Source organism: Equus caballus, chromosome 29 (genome assembly GCF_041296265.1).
Source record: "Equus caballus isolate H_3958 breed thoroughbred chromosome 29, TB-T2T, whole genome shotgun sequence".
NCBI classification, from domain to species: domain Eukaryota; kingdom Metazoa; phylum Chordata; class Mammalia; order Perissodactyla; family Equidae; genus Equus; species Equus caballus.
The window spans coordinates 30,036,896-30,060,293 of NC_091712.1; the positions used below are offsets into that span (position 1 = coordinate 30,036,896).

At 39.1% G+C, this 23,398-nt stretch overlaps 1 protein-coding gene across 2 annotated transcripts in view; it reads left to right on the plus strand.

The window, feature by feature from the left end:
* Positions 1-23,398, plus strand: part of RSU1 (Ras suppressor protein 1) — a 175,952-nt gene that overhangs the window by 74,330 nt on the left and 78,224 nt on the right. For both annotated transcript variants that reach the window (XM_005606904.4, NM_001309339.1), the window contains 1 exon segment: positions 18,683-18,815. In XM_005606904.4, coding sequence (XP_005606961.1) covers positions 18,683-18,815 — 133 coding nt within the window.

Below are 23,398 nucleotides of genomic sequence, written 5' to 3' on the forward strand. Positions count from 1 at the left end.
GGACACCATTTTTTGGTTCTAACTAGCTCAATTTGACAAAAAAAATGTTTTGCTATTATAAAATGTTTAGTTCTTTCAAATAATGAACATGAATTATTCAGAAAGCTTAAGAAATTCGCTTAAAGTCTCACCAACTTGAAATAGCAATTCTGTTTTGGTGGCCATCATTCTAGGTATGTCTCTGATATGAACAGAAGGGTGAGTCGAGAGTTAGAAGGGTAACTATATTGATAAATGGAAAAACATAATAGTTTTTAAATGCTAAATTTTTTTTTGAATTTAGGAAAGGAAAATCAAATGAAGAAATTACTGAAGTTTTACTGCTTGTGCCCAATAATATTAAGATATTAATTCCTAAAAGATCACTCTAAAAGTGAAAATAAAAATTATGGACAACATTGAGGCATTTTATATATATAGTCTATATATATATGCATGCACAATTTTTATACATAAATATATTTAAGTATATATATATTTTATATATATATATATCTATATATATATTTTTTTTTATTGAGGAAGATTAGCCCTGAGCTAACATCTGCCACCAGTCCTACTCTCTTTGCTGAAGATGACTGGCCCTGAGCTAACATCCATGCCCATCTTCCTCTATTTTATATGTGGGACACCTGCCACAGCATGGCTTGATAAGCAGTGCATAGGTCCGCACCTGGGATCCGAGCCAGCGAACCCTGGGCCACTGAAGTGGAACGTATGAGCTTAACCTCTGTGCCACTGAGCTGGCCCCCTATTTAAGTATATTATTTTTCAAGATAGGTTGATAGTTTCTTGATTTGTTTAATTGGCTGGATTTAATTGTTAAGTAGCTTTTTGTCACGGGTTATTTTGTGTCCTGAATTTCTGCATACTTGAGAATGTCTGTCCTTTGTTATTTTATACTCTGCCTGGGTATAGAAATCTTGACTCACCTTTTCTTTTCCTAAAACTTTGTAGACGTTGTCTCTTGACATTGAAGGTTGCCAGAGAGACATCAGAGACCAGCCTGATCTTTTCCACTTACTGGGAGACTTGCTTTTTCTACAAGGATGACTATAGGATTATTCAGTTATTTTCTCTCTCCCTCTCCCCTCTGTCCTTTCCCATCTCTCCTCTGTGCTCACCCCCTCTCCCCTCTATCTATTAAAGCATAATGCACATACCAAAATGTGTATACAACATAGGCTTATAGCTCAATGAATTATCAACCTGCAAGAACTCAAGGAGCAACTACACAGGTCAAGAAATAGAACACTACCAGAGTCTCAGCCTGCCCCTCAGACCTCCTTCCAGTCAATCATTAGGCCTGCCTTTCTACCGAAAAGTAACCACTGTCTTAACATCTAATGCTATGACTTGGTTTTTCTGTTTTTGAATTTTTATAAATGGAACCATTCAGTATGTATTCTGGCTCCTTTCACTCAACATTATGTTTGAGATTTATCTATGCTGTTGCATATAGCTGTATTTTATTTGTTTTCTGTGTTCCAATGATATGAATTATCTATGCATCAGCCCCATTTCTTATTTGAGCTGTATGTATTTGCTTAAACAACATCCCTCTCACTCTTCAGACCTTCCCCATTGGGGGCCAGCAGTGGAATGAAAGGCTCTCAGGCTCACGTCAATGGCACCACTGCATCCTGTCCCTCCTTTGGTCACTTCCTTCTCAGACAATGAAGGTGCTCACTGTTCCACCTTTTCTTCTAGCAAACCATTACCCTTAGCTATTGGCACTTCAACTGAAGGCTCATTGGATGGTGCTTCTAGAACTGTGACAAAAATCTATGTGATATTTGAATTCTGAGATGCTGTCAACTACCAATGTTCTCCCTCTTTTTCGTCTAAATTTCCCTGAATTCAGCTAGTTTGTCATAGTTTGTGATGGTAGGTCGTGACTTTTTACTTGTTTCATTTAAGAAATCATTCTCTCCCTTCTCCCAGTAGATTTTTAAGGAAGGAGAATATAGGAAAATGCTTGTATTCCATCCTGTTTAACTGGATGTCTCCTAAGTTACCTTGGGAGTGAGTACTTTTAAAATCTAAGGCTCGTGGTGCAGATTAACCAATATGGGAGAAGCGTGGGTTGACTTTTCAGTTTGCTTTTCATGCCACCTCAGCCGGCCTTCTTCCGTCTTACTCACTGGCATTGTGCCTCCACCCGTCTGTGTCCATCTTTTTGCAGACCTACCTCTCTTCTGTCCTGCGGTAGCCCAGAACACCTGCCACTCTAGCTGAAACTTCCCATTCTTCTTTGAAGCTGCTGATCTCAGAAGAGTGCTTTAACCAGAAGGGGTAAATTATAGTATGAGGCTAGCTTTATGTTCCTTTATAGGTTTTTAATATCAGGGAATGGAGAATTATTGTATGCTGCCTTTGCGTAGGAGCTTAATATTATCATTCATCATCAAAAAGCGTCCGAAAACTGCCATCACAGCTCCTGCTTCTCTGCTTCATTGGACTGTAGTGAGGTGCTTTTTGTTCTGTTGTGCTTAATTTGATGCCAACGGGGCAGCCCCCTGAAGATACAGCTGTAACTTTTACAAAGGAGCAGTATTTCTTTAAAGAATATACACAGTTTACAAAGATTTAAAGTGACAGCAACATGTTTGAGGAAAGATTTTATCCAAAGGATGAAAAAAAAGCCTGGATATTAGACAATTAAAGAGAAATTCAACCTTTATATCTGATCGTATCCTTCTCTTTCTGGATCCACCAAAATGGTACCCAGAGTTGAAAACACCAGGAGGAATAATTGAAGTCAGACTGCCATGCACTTTACTCGTGCAGCTCAAATTACATCAATTCATATAATAAATTATATTATATATAAAATGTAGTAGGTTGTTACATACAAATAGTGTGGTCTTTGGAAAGCTTGATTTCCTCTAACCTATATTATCCAGAATATTGTCTGTTGGGTTCTTCTGTGTTATATGGCCTGTATCTTGAAGATGCTTAACTTTGTATTTTTATTCATGAATCCTAATTCCGTATTCTCAACCCAGCTAGTTCTCTGGCCTGATATTCCAGACTAGATACCTTACTGCCTGGTGGCTGTTTCCACTTTGATGTTCCACAGTTACATCGCATCTAACACACCTGGAATAGTGCTTTCACTTCTCCTCTTCTTCTGGAATTCTCTGTTTAAGTTGGGGGCACCACCATTCATACGTTTGCCAACTGAAAGTCTGGGTATCAGTTCCTTTGCTTTTTCAAATCAGTTTTCTAGATCAGAAGTTCTCATCTTTTATCTTTTTTGTGATGTAGTCGAGTAGTGGTAGCAATCACCGTGGTAGTAATAGAATACATTTCTGTTGTACTTGCTGTGTGCCAGGCGCTGTTTGAAAAGCTTCACATTAAATAACTGTTAATCCCTTAGGAACCCTATGAGGTAAGCACTTAAAATCCTCCTGTTGCAGAAGAGGCAGCTGAGATGCCGAGAGGATAAATAAATGACCTGTTGAAAGTCTTAGTGTTAGTAAATGTTGCGTCTGGGATTTGAGTGGAAATATATGGAAATGGATAAGGATTACCAGAGCGTTGTCTTCCCATTGCAATTATTGGTACACTAGTTGTTTTCCGCCCATTTCTCGCCCAAATGTATGAGCGTGCTGATATTAGAGGGTTAGTCTTGGATCCAGCCTAATTTATAAAGAACATTTTATAGATCATTCAACTCTCTTTAGTAACAAATTGCTTGGGAAACAGCTCAGAACTCACTGTCACATTCCTGTGTGTCTTTGTGGCAAAGACTCCTCTTCTGTACAGAATGCATAAAGTACTCTATCAAAAAACGGACGTCTGACCTTACAGCTTTCCTGCTTTACACCTTTTGGTGTTTCAGAGCATGTACAGATAAAGCCCAAGCTCCTTAGCGTGGTTGATCAGGCTCCTCATGATCTGGCCCCTGCCTACCTCTCTAGACTCCCATTCTTCCCTGTTCTCATTGTGGTTTTTGCTTTTTGCTTCTGGTGAATTTCCCCTCTTCCTAGAGATTCTACTGATTAAGTATCTGGTTAAGTCCCATCGGCCCCTAGAGAGTCATTCCTTACCTCTGCCACCATTTCCGCTCTAGATCAAGTGCTATTGTGTTCTGATTATCTTTTTTGTATGTATCCATTTGAACCATTAGACCATGAACACCTTAGGAACAGTTTCTTCTTTATCGTGACACAGACTATACTACACAAATGTTTGTGAATAGATAAGTACCTTGATTAGTCAGAACCAGATATCTAGAGCAGACTTTCTGCTTCTCCAGTTACTTGACTATTAAGAAAATGAAGATAGTGGCTGTTGTGGGTTGAATTGGGCCCCCCTAAAATCCATGTGTTGAAACCTGAAACCCCAGCATCTTAGAATGTGACAGTATTTGGAGATAAGACCTTCAAAGAGGTGATGAAGTTAAAATGAGGTTGGGCCCTAATCCAGTCTGACTGGTGCCTTATGAGAGGAGGAAGTTTGGACACTCAGAGAGACACCAGGGTTTGCGCCCAGAGAAGAAAGACAGTGGAGGACACAGTGCAAGCCAAGGAGAGAGGCCTCAGGAAAACCCGAATCTGCTGACACCTTGACCTTAGACTTCCAGCTTCTAGAAGAAAGTAAATTTCTGTTGCCTAAGCCACCCTGTCTGCAATATTTTATTATGGTAGGACTAGCAAACAATACAGTGGCATATAAAATAACTTCTGAAAACCAGTGTGATATCTGGAGTTGTGTGTGTGCACCCACTTCCACGTGCATATGTACACGCATGAAAGAGAGAGTTGCCATGTTTGGAATAATTCGTTTTCTATGTAGCAGACTTACTCATATGAGAAACTCCAGTACATGAGAAAATGTTTAGCAAGAATAGAAGTAAGGAGAATTTTCTGCTTAACCTGAGTTAACTATAAAATTAATAAGACTTTTTCATTCCCTAAACATTCTTGGTGATATGTGTGTCGTTTTGTATTGTGAAATACTCAAACATCATCTGTGTAATTCACCACTATCTGTAGCGATTTAGTGCTTCTGAGCATTTCTATTTGATATTGGTTTCTATTTGGTATTTATATTTATAGATGTATTTCTGGAATATGTATAATATATATATAATATATGTAACATATATTATGTGTATGTTTATATACTATGTTTATATTACATATTATATATTTATATGTAATATATATTAATATGTTATATAATATATATTTATATAATATAGTATAATATATGTTTATTTATATAATATATATAATATAATATATATGTTTGTTTATTTGCTATCCAGGCTATTTCATATGATGAGCTATGTACATTTTATATCATAACCATGGTTATATGCTGTTTTAGGCATCATCAGCCAGTTGCCCTGAGCCTGATGCGCATCAGAGTATGAAAAGTGGCGTTGTCACTATCATTTTTTCTTTAGAGGCGAAGGAGGAAAAATAGGCAAGACTTAGGAGAAGAGAAGAAAATGAGCAAACAGACAAACTAGTCCTTTCTGACAGTTGCCCGTGGCATGTAGAAAGGAGCAGACCTTGGTTCGAATCCCAGCGCTCCTGTGTACTGCTCTCTGGTCTTCGGGAAATGATGGAATTCTCTCTAAACTTCATTTTCCCTAACTGTGAGGCACCTCCTCAGGTTGCAGATTCCTTTGAGGCCTGAGGTCGTATGCATAAAGCATCAAGGCTAGTCTCTGGTATATAAATACATAAAAAGCGTTTTCCCCATTCTCGAAATACTAGATAATCGCTTAAACCAAACGTTTTGTTTCCTTTTTGTGTTTGGGTGAAGTTGAATCACGCATGTAAGTGCGTGCTAATAGCCACTTCAGCACACCTTTGAGAGCTTGCTACAGCACCTTCTGTCTCTTTTCTCTGCCCTTCCCAGGCATTCTGTTCCACGCTGGCTCACTCACATCTCTGAGGTGTCATTACTGTCCAACGGAGCGGCAGAGGGGACATAGCAGAATCTGTGGTGGGGGCTGGGTGAGGTGTAGATCAACAAGTGTATGGTTGTTTTTAACACCCTTTCCCTTTAGATCATGGGAGAGACAGCCTTAGAGGGATCAAATCTCATCCCATTTGAAAAGCACATTCCTATCATATGCAAGATACCAGGGAGAGAAAAATGAGTAAGATGGAATTCCCATCCTCTTTAATGAGGGACGCCGGAATGGAAGCAAAGTGATTATAGTTCCCGTGTGGTTATGTAATGGGAGGATGGACCCAGCAGTCAGTGCTATAAGAGGAGCAAGGACGAAACTCTGAGAAAGGGCATTTGAACTGGTGCCAGGCACCATGCAGAGCAAGACCATCATGGCCTCTGTGTCCATGGAGTTTACCGTGGAGTTGGAGAAACAGACCAAGAAAAAAAAAGGCCAACGAGATAATTATGAAATGTAGTAAGTACTGTGAAACAAACAGATAGGTGCTGTGATAGAAAAATCACAGGGATCGCCTTTCACTGAGGAAGTCCAGGCAGGCTTCTCTGAAGAGGTGACATTGAGTGAAATGATGGTTTGTCAGGAATGGCAAGGGAGAGGGCATTTGGGTAGGTGCAGAAGCAAGAAAGGCCATGGTACATTTGAGTCATTGCGAGTAAGTCACACACTGTGTCTAATGGGAAGCGTGTCTCGATGTCTCACTTTCCATCATATTCACATGTGAATGATTTTTGCATGACATTGTTTTTAAAGCACAATTGTTTGAAAGTTGAAGCCATGATTCTGACCACTGTGCAGGGCCCAGGTTGTTTATCCTAGACGTCATCATTTACTATTTTAAATTTACATCATTGACTAAGGGGACCTGGGTCTTGATTAAGCCATAGGGCGCCATTTGTTCTTCTTTGTTGATGTCAAATTACCACCAAACAAAAATTTTTCCCATGTGAACATGCCTTTCGGTCTGCAGATTGTGGAGATTAAATAAAATGATAAATGTGAATAATGTATAAAATGGCACATATAAATAATTTGCTTACTACTCAAAGTCGTTTTTTGTTTAGAACAATTCTTGCCATTGAAAATACATTAATTCTATTTCTCTATTTTCTCAAACCAGTTTTCATGATAATAATGAAAAGGAATATTAGGATAGTCTGAAGTTTGGGAATTGACATAGCAAGCTGGAATTTCGGGGTTGACAACACTGTATAAACCAGTAGCAACCAGTAGAGTTATTCACAAGTGCCATTGCCTGGAGCCACGCCAGGGCTAGGCTAATTTGAGCTCTAATTTTTTGTAAATAGATTGAGTTTCTGAAACACTTTCACACATTGAAAACAATTTTGTGTTTATTGATTGTTTTTTCCCTTGAGTAGAGATTATCATAGTAATTTCCTTTTTTATTGTTTGTTAACTGTGACGGTATTGCGTATTTTTAACCCAAGACAGTTGGCTTGCCAGAAATACTGGAAACAAATTCCTGATGTAATCATCTCACCCGAATTCCCAATTGTGGTAAATCTCCCTTTTCTCTCTGTTATTTATAGTGAGTGCCTTTTCATTTCAGGGCTGGTTAATTGTCTAAGGAAATCCTTGGGAAGTAGAGTAAGACTTTTTTTTCCTTGAGTTGTATATATAGTTATTTTGCTTTCATTTTTCTTGAGCCTTACTGTTAAATTTTTGAAACACATTAGTTTATATCTTTGGCTTATGCTTGACTCTGAATTAGCATGAGATGATAAGACACTCTTGTTTATGTTGGTTTGAGATGTTGACGTACCTTATATCACTTATACTGAGGAAAAGTATATAGTTATCTGTAAAAGTAGAAACAACAATTTTTTTCTTCAACTACATGGTTCTTCTGCAATGGCATGCAGTTTTTCTTTTATCGTATTTCTTAAGTCCTGAAGTAGGGTGAGTGTGTAGGTGGGTGTCTACATGTCTTTGTGTATTTACACACAAGGATATACCACTTGCAGAGAGTTGTGATTTTCTTTCCATTGCATCTTGCTTCTATTATTGTTAAACTTGAAAATAAGTGAAAGTAAGCTTCATCAAAACGCATTAAAATGGATTGTCAGTACATAAACTAAAAAACGTTTGGCGCATTTTTTAGTGTGAATAGTTTTGAATTCACTGGAAATTGCGTTACAATTGTTGCAGTTTTCCTTGTAGACTTAGCGTTTGTGTCACTCACAATTCTTAATTATCTTAGTACATATTTTATGTGACATAATATCTGCACTCTTACCATCTCCAGCTCTGCAGAGAGTGCAACACATGGCACCAAAGTAATAAAAATATAAGCTCTCGAGCGAGAAGCAAAGCCGAAACAAGCCATTTTTACATATAACTTAAGTTTAGGTTCTGTGTAGTAGGTTGATCCCTTACTTAACCTTTAATAAAATTGGATTCAAGGGTATTTATATATAAATAAAAAAATAAAGTTAATTTCATTTCATACTTCCATATGAGCAAGTGCCTAGTAATATGTTACGATGACATTTTAACTTTAGTGTTAGTCCTATTGGCTGGAAAATTGCTGTATTTTTTTAGCAACTGTTTTTGAGGTTGGACATTAGAAAGATGAGTTTTTGCCATTTGGGAAGGTTATTAAGATAATTATTATTAAGATTATGTGATTGTATTCATGCTGATTGAATCAGCCTATATTTGTTTGACCTTTTATCTCCTATGAAGTTATCTAAGAAGTCATTTCCTCTTTTTACACAATTGGGAAATTCAAAGTCGATGAAAATCTGGATATGTGTACGACTCCATCCTCACAAACCCCTCACACCATCCAGATGTTCTTTAATCAGTTCTCGAGTTGTACCTGCATCCAGATCTTGAACAGATCCCATCTAAGTAATGTTGCAGTTCGAATGTTTATAGTCACGGACTCTCAAAGTACCGTTACAGGTGTTGGGTGAAAAGGGAAGAATCTCAGATCTGTTGGCCACGTCGATCCGGTGTCTTCATTTGGGCCTGATGTCACGGTGTGGCAGGAGGTAGCAGGAGATGGGAGTGAGGGGGGCATAATCCCATTGCCTTCCACCCCTATCTTCCCCTAAAACTATCAGAAGCATGTGAGACCTCTCAGAGTGCTTATAGTCAGCCATGGACATTGTGACACATGAGTCGTGGCTGTTTCTCTGCAGTAGTGTAGAAGTTTCCATTTTTGGAGAGAGATTAATATATACCACTCCAACATCCACACCCTGGCCCTGTCATCTGCCACCCTTCACCTGTCCCCAGTGGCTTGTTCTGTGATGGTCCTACCCAGACTCCAACCTATTCTGCCTTTTCGTCTGATCAAAAATTTCCCTAGGTAGTTTCAATTTCCATAATCATCTAGTGATTTCCCTAAGATGCTTATTTTTAAAATGAGATAATAGTACTTTCCATGCAAGATTGTTGTAACTACTTAGAATAATATGTGCAAAGCTCTTGAAGCAACATCTGGTACATAGTACATGCTCAACCAATAATAGCTGTTATCATTATGATGATGATAATGGTCAGCATTCATTGGTTTGTGGGTTAGGGGTTTTTTTTTTGACATCTTTAGTAGAACTGGTAAGAAGTATCTAAAAATTCGGATTTTTCAGTACTCTAAATAGATTTAATATTCTTTTGCTTATTTATTTAAAATCTCAAGGACTTTTTATTCAAATATTTTTAAACTTACTAAGGAATAATTGACAAATATAATTGTATATATTTAAAGCATACAACACAATGATTTGTTATACAGTATAGAATGATCACCAAGATTATTGGTAAACAGCGACTTTTCTAAGTATGGTCCCTGGACCAGAAACATCACCATCCCCTAAGAAATTGTTGGAAATGCAAACTCTGGGGCCTCACCCAGGTCCTGCTAAAATCAAAAACTGAAAGTTTTAACAAGCCCTCCAGGAAATTTTGATGCACACTCAAGTTTGAAAACCACTGCTTTGGAAAATCTGAGAAACACAGAAAAAGCTAACTTTCATGATCCTACCATCCAGAAATAATCACTGTTAAGATTCTGAATATATTTCCTTCTAGTCTTTTGTCTATTCATGGGTGTATATACTTATGTGTGTATTTTCTTCTACTCTTCTTCCTAAGCGTGTGTGTATATACTTATGTTTTTTTAAAAAACGTATTATCATACTATATGAGTTTTATAGCCTACTGTTAAACTCAATATTATGTCATGACCATTACCCCATGTCATTAAATTTTATTTGAAAACATTTTTAATCATATGGCTACATCCTATGAGTGTCTCATAATTTATTAACCAACCCCTTAGACATTTGACTTGTTTCCAGATGTTCAGGAGGAGCACAAGCAACACTGAGTTGAAAATTTGTATTCATAAATCATGGTGAATATCTATGATTATTTCTTTAGCATAAATTTATTACCAGGGTGGAATTACTAGGTCAAACAGTAGGAACATTTTTATAGCTCTTAATATATATTGCCAAATTAACTTTCAGAAAAGAGATGCCAATTTGTACTGTAACGAGCAGTGTAGGGAAGTGTCCAATCCTTGAACCCTGGACTAACTTCGGACTTGCAGTCCTTTTGAACATGTGCCAGTTTGATAGGAGGATGTTTATGAATTGTAAGTGAATAGGATATAACTTGACACTTTCTAGTCTTTGTAGTGGCTGACAGTTTTGTATTTACAAATGTAAATGGTAGGTGCTAAGACATTCAGGTCGTGAATTTCTAAAACTTTGCCCTTCCCATCCTGCCTGCCCCTCACTTAACAAAGACTCTGCAAGTTTTGTTGAAAGGGGGTTGCACCTCTTCTAAAGGTGTGCTCTGGAATAAAAATAGCTGGGCATCCTGGGTGTAATGGTGAGCCCATGTTCCTCCAGCTTTAGGGATTTACTGAGGATCAGAGGGCCTTCTAGGAAGAGAAAAACAAATTGTTTCTGTCTGTAGTATCACAAGTCAATTAAGTAACACTATTATTAATATTAAATCTGACTAGTGAGGGAATTGTTGAAGGGATTTGAAACAGACTGTTAACTAAATGCTAAATTAGCTGAAAAAATGTTTTATCATTAAGGCAGCCATCTTTTATATGTTTAACTTAAACAGCTGTGGTGAAGGCTGGTTTGTGATAACTTAATCGATCCTATAAACAGTTGCGATACTGAAACTTATTCCTTGAACATATGTTTATTTTAGTTTATGTTGCGTTAATCAGTGACTTCTCCCTGGGTCCCCAGGTTAACTGGGACTCCCTTGGTGCTGACATTTCCAGCTTCCCAGGTGATTAGAAGGATGTCCTAACTTGGCCCCCATGCACTGAGGATCAGGGTGAGGAAGTGCCCTCTGGGATCTTACCCCAGGGGGGTGCTGCAGACTGCTGGTGTTTAGAAATCTTTCAGCCTTCTAGGAAATGACATGAGTGTTCCTAAATTTTATATTAACCCTACTTTTGTGTGTGTGTGAGGAAGATTGTTGCTGAGCTAACGTCTTTGCCAGTCTTCCTCTGTTTTATGTGGGATGCTTCCACAGCATGGCTTGATGAGCCATGCTAGGTCTGCACCTGAGATCTGAATCTGCTAACCCTGGGCTGCTGAACGAGAGCATATGAACTTAACCACTATGCCACCAGGCAGGCCCCTGTTAAACCTACTTTTGATCCCAGATCTTTGAGAAGCTTTATGAACGGGAGCCCTTTCCCAGAAGAGTGCCATCATGCATATAAAGACTTACTGTGCATTCAGTTTCAAGAGGTTATGAATTCCTTGAGTGAGCCCCTGTTTTAGGCAAGTTGTTTTCAAATATGCATTTTATCTCTTTTGCAGATTTCATTTATAATGATGAATAATGAAAAGAATATTTTATATTTATATGGTGTTTTCCAGTTTATAGAACCATTTTATATGATTTTTTTGGCTCCTGTCCACAATCTTATCAGTTAGTCCTGTTACCCCCGCCTTGGCAGATGAGGAAACTGAAACTCAGAAAAGCAAAAGGATTTATCCAAAATCTCTGGATCGCGAAGTTGATGAATGGTACTTGGGATCAGAAGTCAGGTCTGGCCACATCCACTGAGCTCTTGTCTACAGCTGATAGTATTACATAAGCAATAAAAGGGAAATCTGGCAAGCAGAAGAAAAGATTACCTCCCACACTGAGAAGAATGATTAGGAAATCTGACACGAATATCAGGCCAGGTTTAAAACATGAAGTATTTATTTAACATCCATAGAAGGGGACTTGCACGATAAAGCAATGGTGGTGGTGTGTGTTGGGGGTTCCCCCTGCTCTCTTGCTGGGTAGTCATACTTATAGGTGACTGGGAGACACTTCTATTCCGTCCGACCCTGGAACACAGATATCAAATGGCCTAGAAGAGCACCAGAGGGAAACCACGTAAAATGCTATTTTTCTTCATTGGTAAAAGGGCTTTTAGACCATTCACACCAGCACATGCATAGATCACATGCCGCTTCTGTTGGAACTGTTTGGCAGGGTTTGTTTTTTTTTTTAATCTTTTTTATTGAAATTATACTTTTCTCCTGAGCAGATCAGAAGAGTAACAGTTTATTTAAGTACATAGCATAGAGCAACAATGCATTGTATATATTAACTGAACAAAAAATAGAAATGTGTGGCCAGAAAGCGTATGGCAGACAGTTGCCAGAATGACAGTGTGGCCTCGAATTCCCCACGGAATAAATTTGAGAGCTGTCATGAGGCATCCCAGCTTGCTTTGATTGCACTCATGATGCGCAGAAAGAGAAACAGCTTCAGACCTAGATGCTCAGTCCAGTTAGGGCCTCCCAGACCGTCACCTATAAAGCAAGGTATTCCTTGTGGTCAGATGATGCCATTTTAAATAAGATGCACTTCTTTGTACTAATTACTCCATCTCATGTATTTTGAATTTGTTTCTGACAATTTCCTTTTAATGCACTTTATTCTTTTTTAATTATAAGAATAATCCATACTTGTAATAACATGAAATTCTCGAAAGAGAAAATTAATAGTTTACCTTTTGTTCTGCTGGTTCAAATCCCTGTCTTACCTTACTCTCCCCTCTTTTAGGGAAACCAGCATTAACAATTTGATATGTATCGTTCTCTTTCTTTTTCACATGAACATTTTCTCATACATCCATAACGAGATTTCTTTCCCCTGTACTTTTTTCAAAAATTAAATCCTAGCAGATTTAGTATACCCTTCAACTTTTTTTTTTTTATTATAGTGTAGACCTCTTTTTAGGTCAGTACGTACAAATAAGTCTATTTCATTCATTTTAATAGCGCATAACATTTCATTGTATGGCTGTAGCATACATTATTCTGCTTATCACCTGTTGAACATTCTGGTTGTTTCTAGTGTTTCATCACTGCAAGCATTAACTGTTATAATGTAAGCATCATTTTATAAGCCTTCTGATCACTTTCCACTCAGTAAAATGTGTTGCTAAAGAAATGAAAAAGTAGGAACCATCCATCTTCAGCTATTATCTAGAATCATGCACTTCTCTAATTAGTAGTCTAGTACGTAGCAGTATGAATTATAGAGGTTTATGTGTAGAATATATCTTCATATATGGCACGGCCCTAAACGTTGCTTTTATTTTGAAGTCATTTGTGGTGAGCTTCTGCGTGTGGCTTCACTGCAGAGCAGAGATGATCTTTCAACTGTCATGATACCCCAACTAGACTCCTTCAAGAGCGAATCAATTACCTGGGTTTGGGCGACTCTAGAGTACTAATGATGGACTCCCCAATCAGCATGGTTTGCTAAGTTTACCTTGTTAGTCTGGGGCCTTAGATTTTTATGAGTGAGAGAGTCTGGCTTTTAGAGTGCATTAATTTAAAAAGCGCTTGTGGTATTTTGGAATTAGGAAGGGAGGGAATGCTGCTTTGATGACGTGAAAAATTTGCCCGGATCCCCTCGCCTGCTTAATATGTGATAAATAATGGTACAGGCCACATGTTTCAGGATATTGAGTACTCGGGAAGAATTCGTAACCATGTGATTATGAAAACAACCAATTTCCATAAGTGAAAATGAGCGTGCTTGTTAAGGGGGCGGCAGTTGCCTATTGCATTCAATCCCATTTGTAACTAGCAAGGAGAATGAGGGTTTTGCATGATTTAGTATTTACAAAATTATAGTTGCACGGCAACGCTCACTCTCCTAGTGGCTTTGGGAGAAAGCATATGTGGTCCTTGTGCAGGTAATAAAATGGAAAATCCAATTTGCAATTGCAGAATAAGCCTCTGAGTGATATATGATCTTCATAGCAGCATTGGTCAGAGGGTCACCGCTAATCGTGGCGCGGGCTGGCTTCCCCTGTGGCCCAGGCCTTCCCGCTGAAGAGTGAGCACAGTGAATCTCTGTCTGGGAGCCAGTCAGCGTGTCTGTAGATGCACCACTCTCTAGCTTATTAGATCCTCTTTGTCACAGTGCTTAATCCTGCTGCCTGATCCTTGTTAGAACACCACCGGCGCGCCGCTCGGGCTTCTAATAAAGGAGTTGGGTGAGGGCTTCTAACTAGACGCACTGGAGCGTGCGGCAGTCAGGGCGTTTGCTGCCTGACTGACAGTGGGCTGAGATGCTTCCTGCATGTTATTACTTAAAAGGGAACCCACCTCCGACAGCTGACAGATGAGCCTTGCCGAGGCAAGGGTAACTTGTTGCTAGGCCAATAGGAGACGGGTGTCATCCTTTCACACAGCATAATGGCCCAGCTTTACTCTAATTATATTAACCCTCTTTTGAAATTGCTGCATCCCAGGCTGGCACAGAGTGAGGTTAGAGAGCCGGAGACAAATAGTCGGCAGGGAGGATTAGAACTGCACAGAAGCAGAGATTGTGTTATCCACCGGTGACATTAAGTTGAGAAACAAAATAAGCACACCCTGTTACGCCAAGCCCGGTTATAACTCTGAAGAGTCAGTGCTCGGCGTGGCTCGTGCGGTTTCCATCTCTGTCATCTGCCTGCTTTAAGGTTTGCTATGGACATTAAACATGATTTTCATGGTTCTTTGTTAAAAAGAAAGCACAGCCTCAACCATAAAGCTATTGTTTTGTTTTGTTTTTTTCCCCCAGTGAACCTGAACTGTTGTTTTCTATTAGGCTGCTCAGTTTGGTAGCTCTAGGAAGCACCCATGAATTTGACTCAGTAGCGTTGTCGTTTGATGCTAAAATAAACAATTGGGGGTGGGAGAGGGTAACCCAGTCGCTCCTCACCCCCACTGCAGCTAGAATGTACAGTTGACTTTGAAGCGATGTAAATGAAGATAGCCATGAATAGCCCATGGTCCTCTCCGTGTGCCCCAACTTTCAGACATCAGCATAAGACTCCTTTTCCCTGAAGGGAGTGTGTCTAGCTTGCATCCAGCGTTTCCTGCCTGCTCCAGTTAGCAGATGTCGTTAGCAACCCCCTATGCCTCTTCTGTCTCCGCTGACAGCACGTAAATAGAGACATTGCTGGGGATTGACAGATCTCCAGGGGGTTAGAGTCTGCAGACGGAATGGCCCAGAGAACACGGCTGACCTTTCTTGGCATTATTCCCCTAGGTCTGTCTTCCGTGTGTGGCGATCAGGGAACATACAACTTGAGTATGTTACTCTCAGAGGATTGCCCCTGAAAAAACTGCCGGCTTAGTCAGAGGCTGTTAGTAGGTCAACAAGAGGCTGTGTACCTTCCAAAGTGGGTTAATAGGTTGTTGATAGTAAAGGGCAGGCTCTTCTTTCCCACAGAAATATGCACCTGTATGTTAAGTTCAAGGATACTCCATTAAAACCTGCTTTGCTCATAAGACACCTGTACTCTTGGATTATTGGAGCAGGCCTTGGACCTGGGTGGAAGGGAGCTTATGATGCAGAATCTTCTTTCTCTTGCTGTCCCCTGGAACTCATTCCTGGGCAAGTTTGGAATAGCTGAGGCTTCTCTGTGGGGTCCTTCCTAGGCCCTCTGCTGGGTCCACGTTGCTCTCACTCTACAGCTTGCTGAGAAATGCTCTGTGCTCCAAATATAGCTCTTGCCGCTCTTCTTCCCCAGAGTGAAAAAAATAAAAAAATAAAAAACAAATAAATCGTATTCCTGTGATTCCTGTCTGAACCAGATATCAAGGGGAAGCCAATCCATTTGAGTTAATCCATGGTAACAGGTAAATGATGGAGAGTCCAGGATGGTTGTTCAACAGATAAAATTCTACCCAGTAGAAATTCAGACTGTATTTCTCATTAGGATGACCAATTTGAGGGGACAAGAAAGAAAGATATTCAGGGCAGAGTCGCCACAAATATGGAGATTCCCCTTTCCTTAGGAATCATTTCATTTCCTTGTGCAATTTATACTTTTAATGGCTTTTTTTTCCTTATCCACTTTGGAATACATAATATTTTTCTGAAGGTGTCAGTTTTTTTTTCCATAGTTGATTCTATGCTGAGGTCAGTGGGCAGAGCTTACAGGCGGGAAGATGGTTTTGTATAAGCATAGATGGCTTATTAGGCGAATGTTTTAAGACAGATGTGTTCACCTCAATTGCCTCCACCCCTAACTTATTAGTGAATTGCTACACCATGGTACTGTTGCCTGGTATGTAGGCCCTTCTCTCAATGGCCATGCGTCTTAAGAACAGTGGGCAACGTATACACCGTATACACATTTAAGACAAAACACTTCAGAAATACAGACTTGTTTTTAAATGGAAGACTTTTTCCAGAAATTTCTGTTATATTCATTTTTAGGAGAAGTGGAAATTGGAGAAAAAGAAGTAATGAGAATGATCTGAAAGACAGGATATAGAGTATAGCCAGTGAAATCCTAAGAGGAAGTAAAAATTATAGAGAAATTTAAACAAGCAATCAATTGCATTCTTGGGAAAGAATGAACCCCCCTTTCCAAGTAAAGGTAAAACCAAAAGAAAGATGGATGCCAGTCCATTGCCAACAAGGTCACACCTGGTAAGATACCCAGCTGAGCAGAATATGTGCAACTCCTAGATTTTCATTACTCTAGGCAGTTTTCTGATTCATGGTTTAGAGAATAAAGCCCATTAATTTCCCAAATGATTTAACATCTGACTAACGATGTTTAACTGTTAAGATGAAGAAATTGACATATTGATAATCTTGGAGAGAAATGTATCTGCTTATTTTTGTACTTAATACCAACAAATTCTAAGTAGCTTTGGAAAGATCATTATGAATTACTCACTCTTAATATTTAGTAGTATCTATTTTCTTTGCGAGGATTTTTATGAAATTGTAAACACTATTATATTGGTCTTTTCTTTCTCCATTTTTTTCTGAGTAGTTACAAGTTCATATACCAAAAAGAAGACAGATTCAAAGTATCAATTGTTTTAAGAAGAAATGTTACATCATCTTTCTAGTAAAAATTTTTATTTACCTTTTCATTTCTAAAGCTCAGATCAACTAGGAAATTATGTGCTTCATGGTATACTTGCATCCCAGAATGTGTTTTCAATTATCTTGAGTTACCAGTTATGACAAAATTGACAGTACAGCCTCAGAAAAGGACAAACATGTTACTTTGGTTGTGTCTTGGAAAGAATAATTGCTGGATATCTGTGTTCAAATAGCCTTGGGTTGTAAACCAGGAGTCTGAGAATGGAATTCCTCAGTAGGACTTTTAGAGAAAGGCCTTTGGTGGGTCCGTTGCCAAGTAAAACTGCATACATCTTCTGCTGCTAATCTTGCCTGCCGCATCTCTCTCTTTCCTAGGTGAGCGTGTTATAGGAAATTCTTTTGCACACTGCCTTTTCCATGTTTGAATATACCAAAAAGAAAAAAAGAATAGAGTTGACAGATCATCAACAGATGAGTGGCACTTGCTGGCTTTTTTATGCTACCTTCGTTAACTCATCCTTGGTTTATCTACATTGACGTGTAACCTTGAAGGTTTCACCAGCCGTTATAGAAAGACTACAAGATTTGGAGTCAGAAGCCTGAGGTTCAGATCCCCATTCTGGTGTTTTCTGATCTTGGACATATTACTTAATTTCCCCAAGTTTCCATTTCTTCACCAATAAAGTGATGTTAATAACTGACCTTAGGGATTGCTGGTGAATCAAATGAGGAAATGCTTTAAAAAAGGTAATTTGTAAAGTGATAAGGACTATACAAATGTGAGTTTCTATCATTACCGTGTTAACGAGATTCATTTAGTGCTGATTCTGAGATGTGCTTATGGTGCCTGAGTAATGCAATAATCATTTTACTTGGGCGATATTCTTATCTTCCTTGACTCATAGTCTGCTTTGGATGATGAAAAAAGTAGTGCTGATCCGATTTGGTTTAGATCAGAATTGCACAAGCAGTGATGTACATTGTCAAGACAGAGTTTCAGGAGGTTCTAATATTAACACTTCTCTCAATCTTGGATGGGGTCATTTTAGTCTCTGTAGCAAATACCTAGAAAAATCATATGCTACATTTGTAAGAATTCCTTCCAGGTTAATTTCTTCGTGCCTTGTTCCTTCTTCCACTACCTCTCTCCCTCCTTCCTTCCTTTCTTCCTTCCTTTGTTCTTAATTTCTCAGACTAGGGTACTGTCACTAACTTTGCTTCTGTACCGGTAATGATTTATGGTAAGAAATTCAAAAAAATCAGATCAAATGACCCAAAAGGTACTTAGGATTTCCTGTGGTTACTGGGCAGGACTTCTTATCCTGGTCTGTGTTGGATGAAATGACCTTCACCTTTTTTCTTTTTTTCCCTCCCTTTTTTCAGGAAACTTAGATTTAACGGGTCAGAAGCAGGTTTTCAAAGCAGAGAACAATCCCTGGGTAACCCCGATTGCTGACCAGTTCCAGCTTGGCGTGTCCCATGTGTTTGAATATATCCGTTCCGAGACGTATAAATAGTAAGTAGACTATGATTTTTTAAAGTGATAGACTGTGCTTTTATAGTATTTGTAATTATGCCCTTTGAAAAACCATCATGTGATGTTGTATTGGTGGCAGTTAGTTCATAACATTTTTAAATGTTTTATTAATCACCACATGTAGTAGTTGTCCCTGTATTTATAGATTATTTTAAGTGACAATTTCAAAGGAGATTTATACCAATTTTGTATAGAAAATTTTTAAGGTATTATATTAGTTGAATATTCATGGTGCTAAGGGAATTTGCCAGACACATCAAGATCAGAACATACCTTTTTCTCCTTTGAATGCAAAGAATAACAAATGTTATGAACAAAATTGTGAAGCAGCTTATTTATAAAATCAATAGAGAATACAAGGAAGCATCATTCTATTCTTTAGAAGCTTTTGCTCATGGGAGATGATAATCTCTCTAAGAGAAGAAAGAAAGGCAGAAACCGAGGCAGAGGAATCAGCTAGCTTGAAGTCGCAGCATCAAAATCTCAAGCCCTGGCGCTGCGACAAGGGTGGCTGAGGAGAGCCAGCCCTAAAACCTAACTGTTCCCACCTCTCTCTTCCTCACCGTGTCGGGGTTGGAGGGAATTCTGCTACTTGCACCTGCTCTGCTGTTGTGACATCTTCTGTCATTGTTGGCCCCTCATCCCACCCCCCCCCACATTGAAGTGAACATTCATCTCAATGCTTCAGTGACCCCTAAAGCTGAAATCAAGTTACCTCTAGTTTAAAGAAAATTCAAAAGACTTGAAAAAATCCATAGTCAGGTTTAATTTGTTTTTGTGTCCATTACCAACTTTTGAGAATTTAACAGCCAACTATTAGAGGCAAACTGGAGGATTGTTAAAGGTCATGTTCCATTAGGAGTCTCTTTTTTTGGTGTCAGAAGAATGCGGCCCCACCCAGCCCCCAGCCCTGACTGAACCTGTGCTGGGGTTAGTGGGTCAGTACTGACTGACAGGGCAGAATCCCTGCCTATGATTGGCCAGCCGTGGCTCTGTAGCCCTCCTCCCTGGATGCCATGCTTGTGGTGGTCCCACATCTAGGACTTAGCGTGCTCATATTTCCATGTGACAGGATCACAAAGAAGAGGAGCTGTGAAGGACAATGGCATTGAAACTAAATGGATTAAAATGACCGAAATGAGAGCATATCCTCATATATGAAAGCAGCTTAAAGCATGGTTTAGATTTCTTTTAAGATAATACTGTGACATTTAAAATATATCTTGAAGACTTACCTTAAGAGTAAAATGAGACAAATATAGGATGTGTTATTGTTTTATGAGACCCATAGTTATGTGCAATTATTATAGATATATAGTTTTTAAAAAATGAATATAGCTCAGCCTTGGAAATTAGTTAATTATGAAAATGTGTGAAAATATAATCGCAAATTAACAGATTATTGTTCATTTTGTTGCTCTTAAATTGTTAATCATCGCTATCATCGGTTTTAGATAGAAGTCTAATTTTTTGTTAGTAAATGGGAGCTTGGTTTGTAGTGTATCTTTTTAGAATTATTGTATGTATTTTAACACAAATAAAAATACACAAACAAGCTCCTATTAACCCAGAATTGGAGGAAATACTTTGTTTATAATTCTAGTTAACCATTTTTTATTTTGCCATACCTTAATTTATAATTTACAGAGAATTAGAATGTGTTGCATAAGAAAGTGCATCTAATTTTAATTTCATTTTAAAAGATTAAATTGTGAATTTATGGATTTTGTATTACCTCAGAGTCATCATTAGGCAGTTAATTACCATTATATGCCATTACAAACTACTTCTATTTATTTGAACATGGTTAGGATTCTGGATGAATGAGAGGTGCGTTGCTTTGAATGAGTTAATATCTGAAAGGGAATGTGTGATACAACATTTTAATCAGTAACATAGTTGATGTGTATATTCTTATCTCTATTATTAACATTCTATATTTGAGGGTTGGAGTAATCTAAGCAATTTGCCTACCAGCTATTTTTTCTGTGTTTGATTTCCTCATGGGGAATTATATTATCTTTTATACAGTTAGGTCAACATTAAAAATCTTAAGTAAGCATAGGAGAGCCATTGTCCCCTTTCTAGGGGGACCAGTCAGTACCCCAGGCACTGGTTTTAGAGGTGTCTCCGTGAGCATCTTCCAGGAGAATACACTTGCGCTGAGCTCTGGGAGCACAGGGGCACTTGGCGAGTTCCCTTAGAGTTCTGTTCTCCCCTCCTTGGGAATATAAGAATGGTAACCGCTCCTTTATTTTAGCTTCTCTGTCCTCTCATTCTCCCATTCTCGTTCTCCCAGCCCAAAACACGGACTATTAACTAAATAAGATGCTACGTCAAACTCTTAGTGTTTTTTTTTTCTTTTCCTCAAAGCCCCAAGCATGGTTGTATATCCTAGTTGTAAGTCCTGCTATGTGAGCCACCACCACAGCACGGCAACTGACAGACAGGTGATGTGGTTCCGCGATTAGGCAGCAAACCCGGCCACTGAAGCAGAGAGTGTGGAACTTGAACCCAGCAGGCCTTCAGGGCTGGCTCTCTTAGTCTTTGTTTAAAAAGTACTTGTACAGAAATGCCACTGTTATGTTTCACTGATTTTTAAAATTTAAGGTCCTCTTTTATATGAATAGATATATATTACTATATCCTCATGTGACTAGACTCTAACTTCTCTAATTTTTTTAACCAGCCACTACATAATTAGAGGACTTTTAGTATCTGAAAAAATAGTATTGTAATTATTAGGTACTTGGCTACTTGTGTGTGTGTGTGTGTGTGTGTGTGTGTGTGTGTGTGTGTGAGGAGAATGGGCACTGAGCTAACATCTGTGGCCAATCTTCCTCTTTTTGCTTGAGGAAGATTGTCACTGAGCTAACGTCTGTGCCAGTCTTCCTCCATTTTGTATGTGGAACACCAACGCAGCATGGCTTGATGAGCAGTGTGTGGGTCCACGCCCGGGATCTGAAGCTGCAAACCCTGGGCTGCAAAAGTGGAATGTGCAAACCTAACCACTACACCACCAGGTGGCCCTTTGGCTACATCTTTAAAGCTGTACATCTGGCGACCTCCAAGGAGGCAATTTATTCATTACGCTTGTATTATTTAAAAAAAGCAAATTTCACCTTCAGTACTTTAGTCTTAGATCTTGTATTCTAAAACCTGTAGTTTCTAGTCTTCACTTCTTTGTCTGTTTCACGTAAGCCACGTACACCCCTCCGAATAAAAAAAGATCCTTTTTTTATATATAGATCTTCAGAGTACCACGAAAGCATATCTTAATTTTGTTTTGGCACTTAGAATACCAGTGCATCACCTTCCTTTTTTTTTTTTTCATTTTTCTAACCAGTTGACCCATTACCTCAGTGAGAGCACTAAAGAACTTACCAGCCTTCCAGTTTCATTTCCATTCACGTCTGTGGTCGACTTTCACAGCGACCTTCGTGTTCTAAGCACATCCTCGGAGGCCTTCTGAGTCTAGAGCAGCGACAGGCAGAGAAGATGGATTATCTGATTTCCAGGCTCTAATAGACTCCAAGAGGAGACATGGATGTTTGAAACAAAACAGTGAAGTTAGTGTTTAGAAGAATTAAAATAGTTCGTGATAATTTAACTTGATGGAGGTAGGAACTTGTGCACTTACGCAGGAGGAGATGTGGGTAGGTGTGGCTGGGAGGGTGGGGAGGTATACTTCTTGAGGACATTGGTCTTTGGAGTACATTTGGGCATTCATCATGTCCTCCTCATCATTTCTCAGGTGGAGATAGCTCTTTGTTTGTTTATCATTCTTTCAGCACGGGGGGGGGGGGGGGGGGGGGGGCATATTGGCTGGTGTCATTGCATTTGCAGTTAATCTCCCTTTGTCAGAGTAAAGGAGTTTGCTCGGTCGGGTTGTTGAGGATCAGATCCTACAAGTACATTAGGGCTATTGTTGAGTTACTCCCTGCTTGAGGGTGGTTCTCTCCAGGTTTGACCTCTTTTATTTCTGTGGAGCAGAATGATGATAGAATAGTCACTGCTTGTTAAGTTTCCAGAAGGTGGAATTTTTTCCCCAGGAGGAGAAGTCAGATTGGAGTCGGGATTCTTGACAAGATTCTTTGTGAAAGGGAGTAACTCACACTTTTCACATTTCCATCAAGGAAGGTGGATAGAAACGGCAAGCCATTTTAGAAGCTGACAACTTAACTCTTAACAAAAGAAGAGGTTTGACAAATGTTAGGCTGAGAACGTGTTGGCTGAAAGAGGCGTTTGGGAAACAGGCATCGTCATGAAGGCTGCAATTTGCAAAGCATGGCAGGCCTAAAGCCTCATTTCCAGGGCGGCATCACACCGAGGATGCTTCATCATTCTTCCTGTCTTGTGGCTATGTTTTCGCTCTAGGGAGAGGTGCCACACTCACTCGCTTTTTATTTTGTTTTTTGATCTTAAATGAACATGGCCATACTATTGTTCATGTTAGTTAATGGAAGCATTTTAACAAAGCAATGCCTGGTGAATGGTGGACAATAGTGAGGAAAATGCTGGCAATTTCTCTTCACTAGAAATCTAGCAAAATAAATTATCCT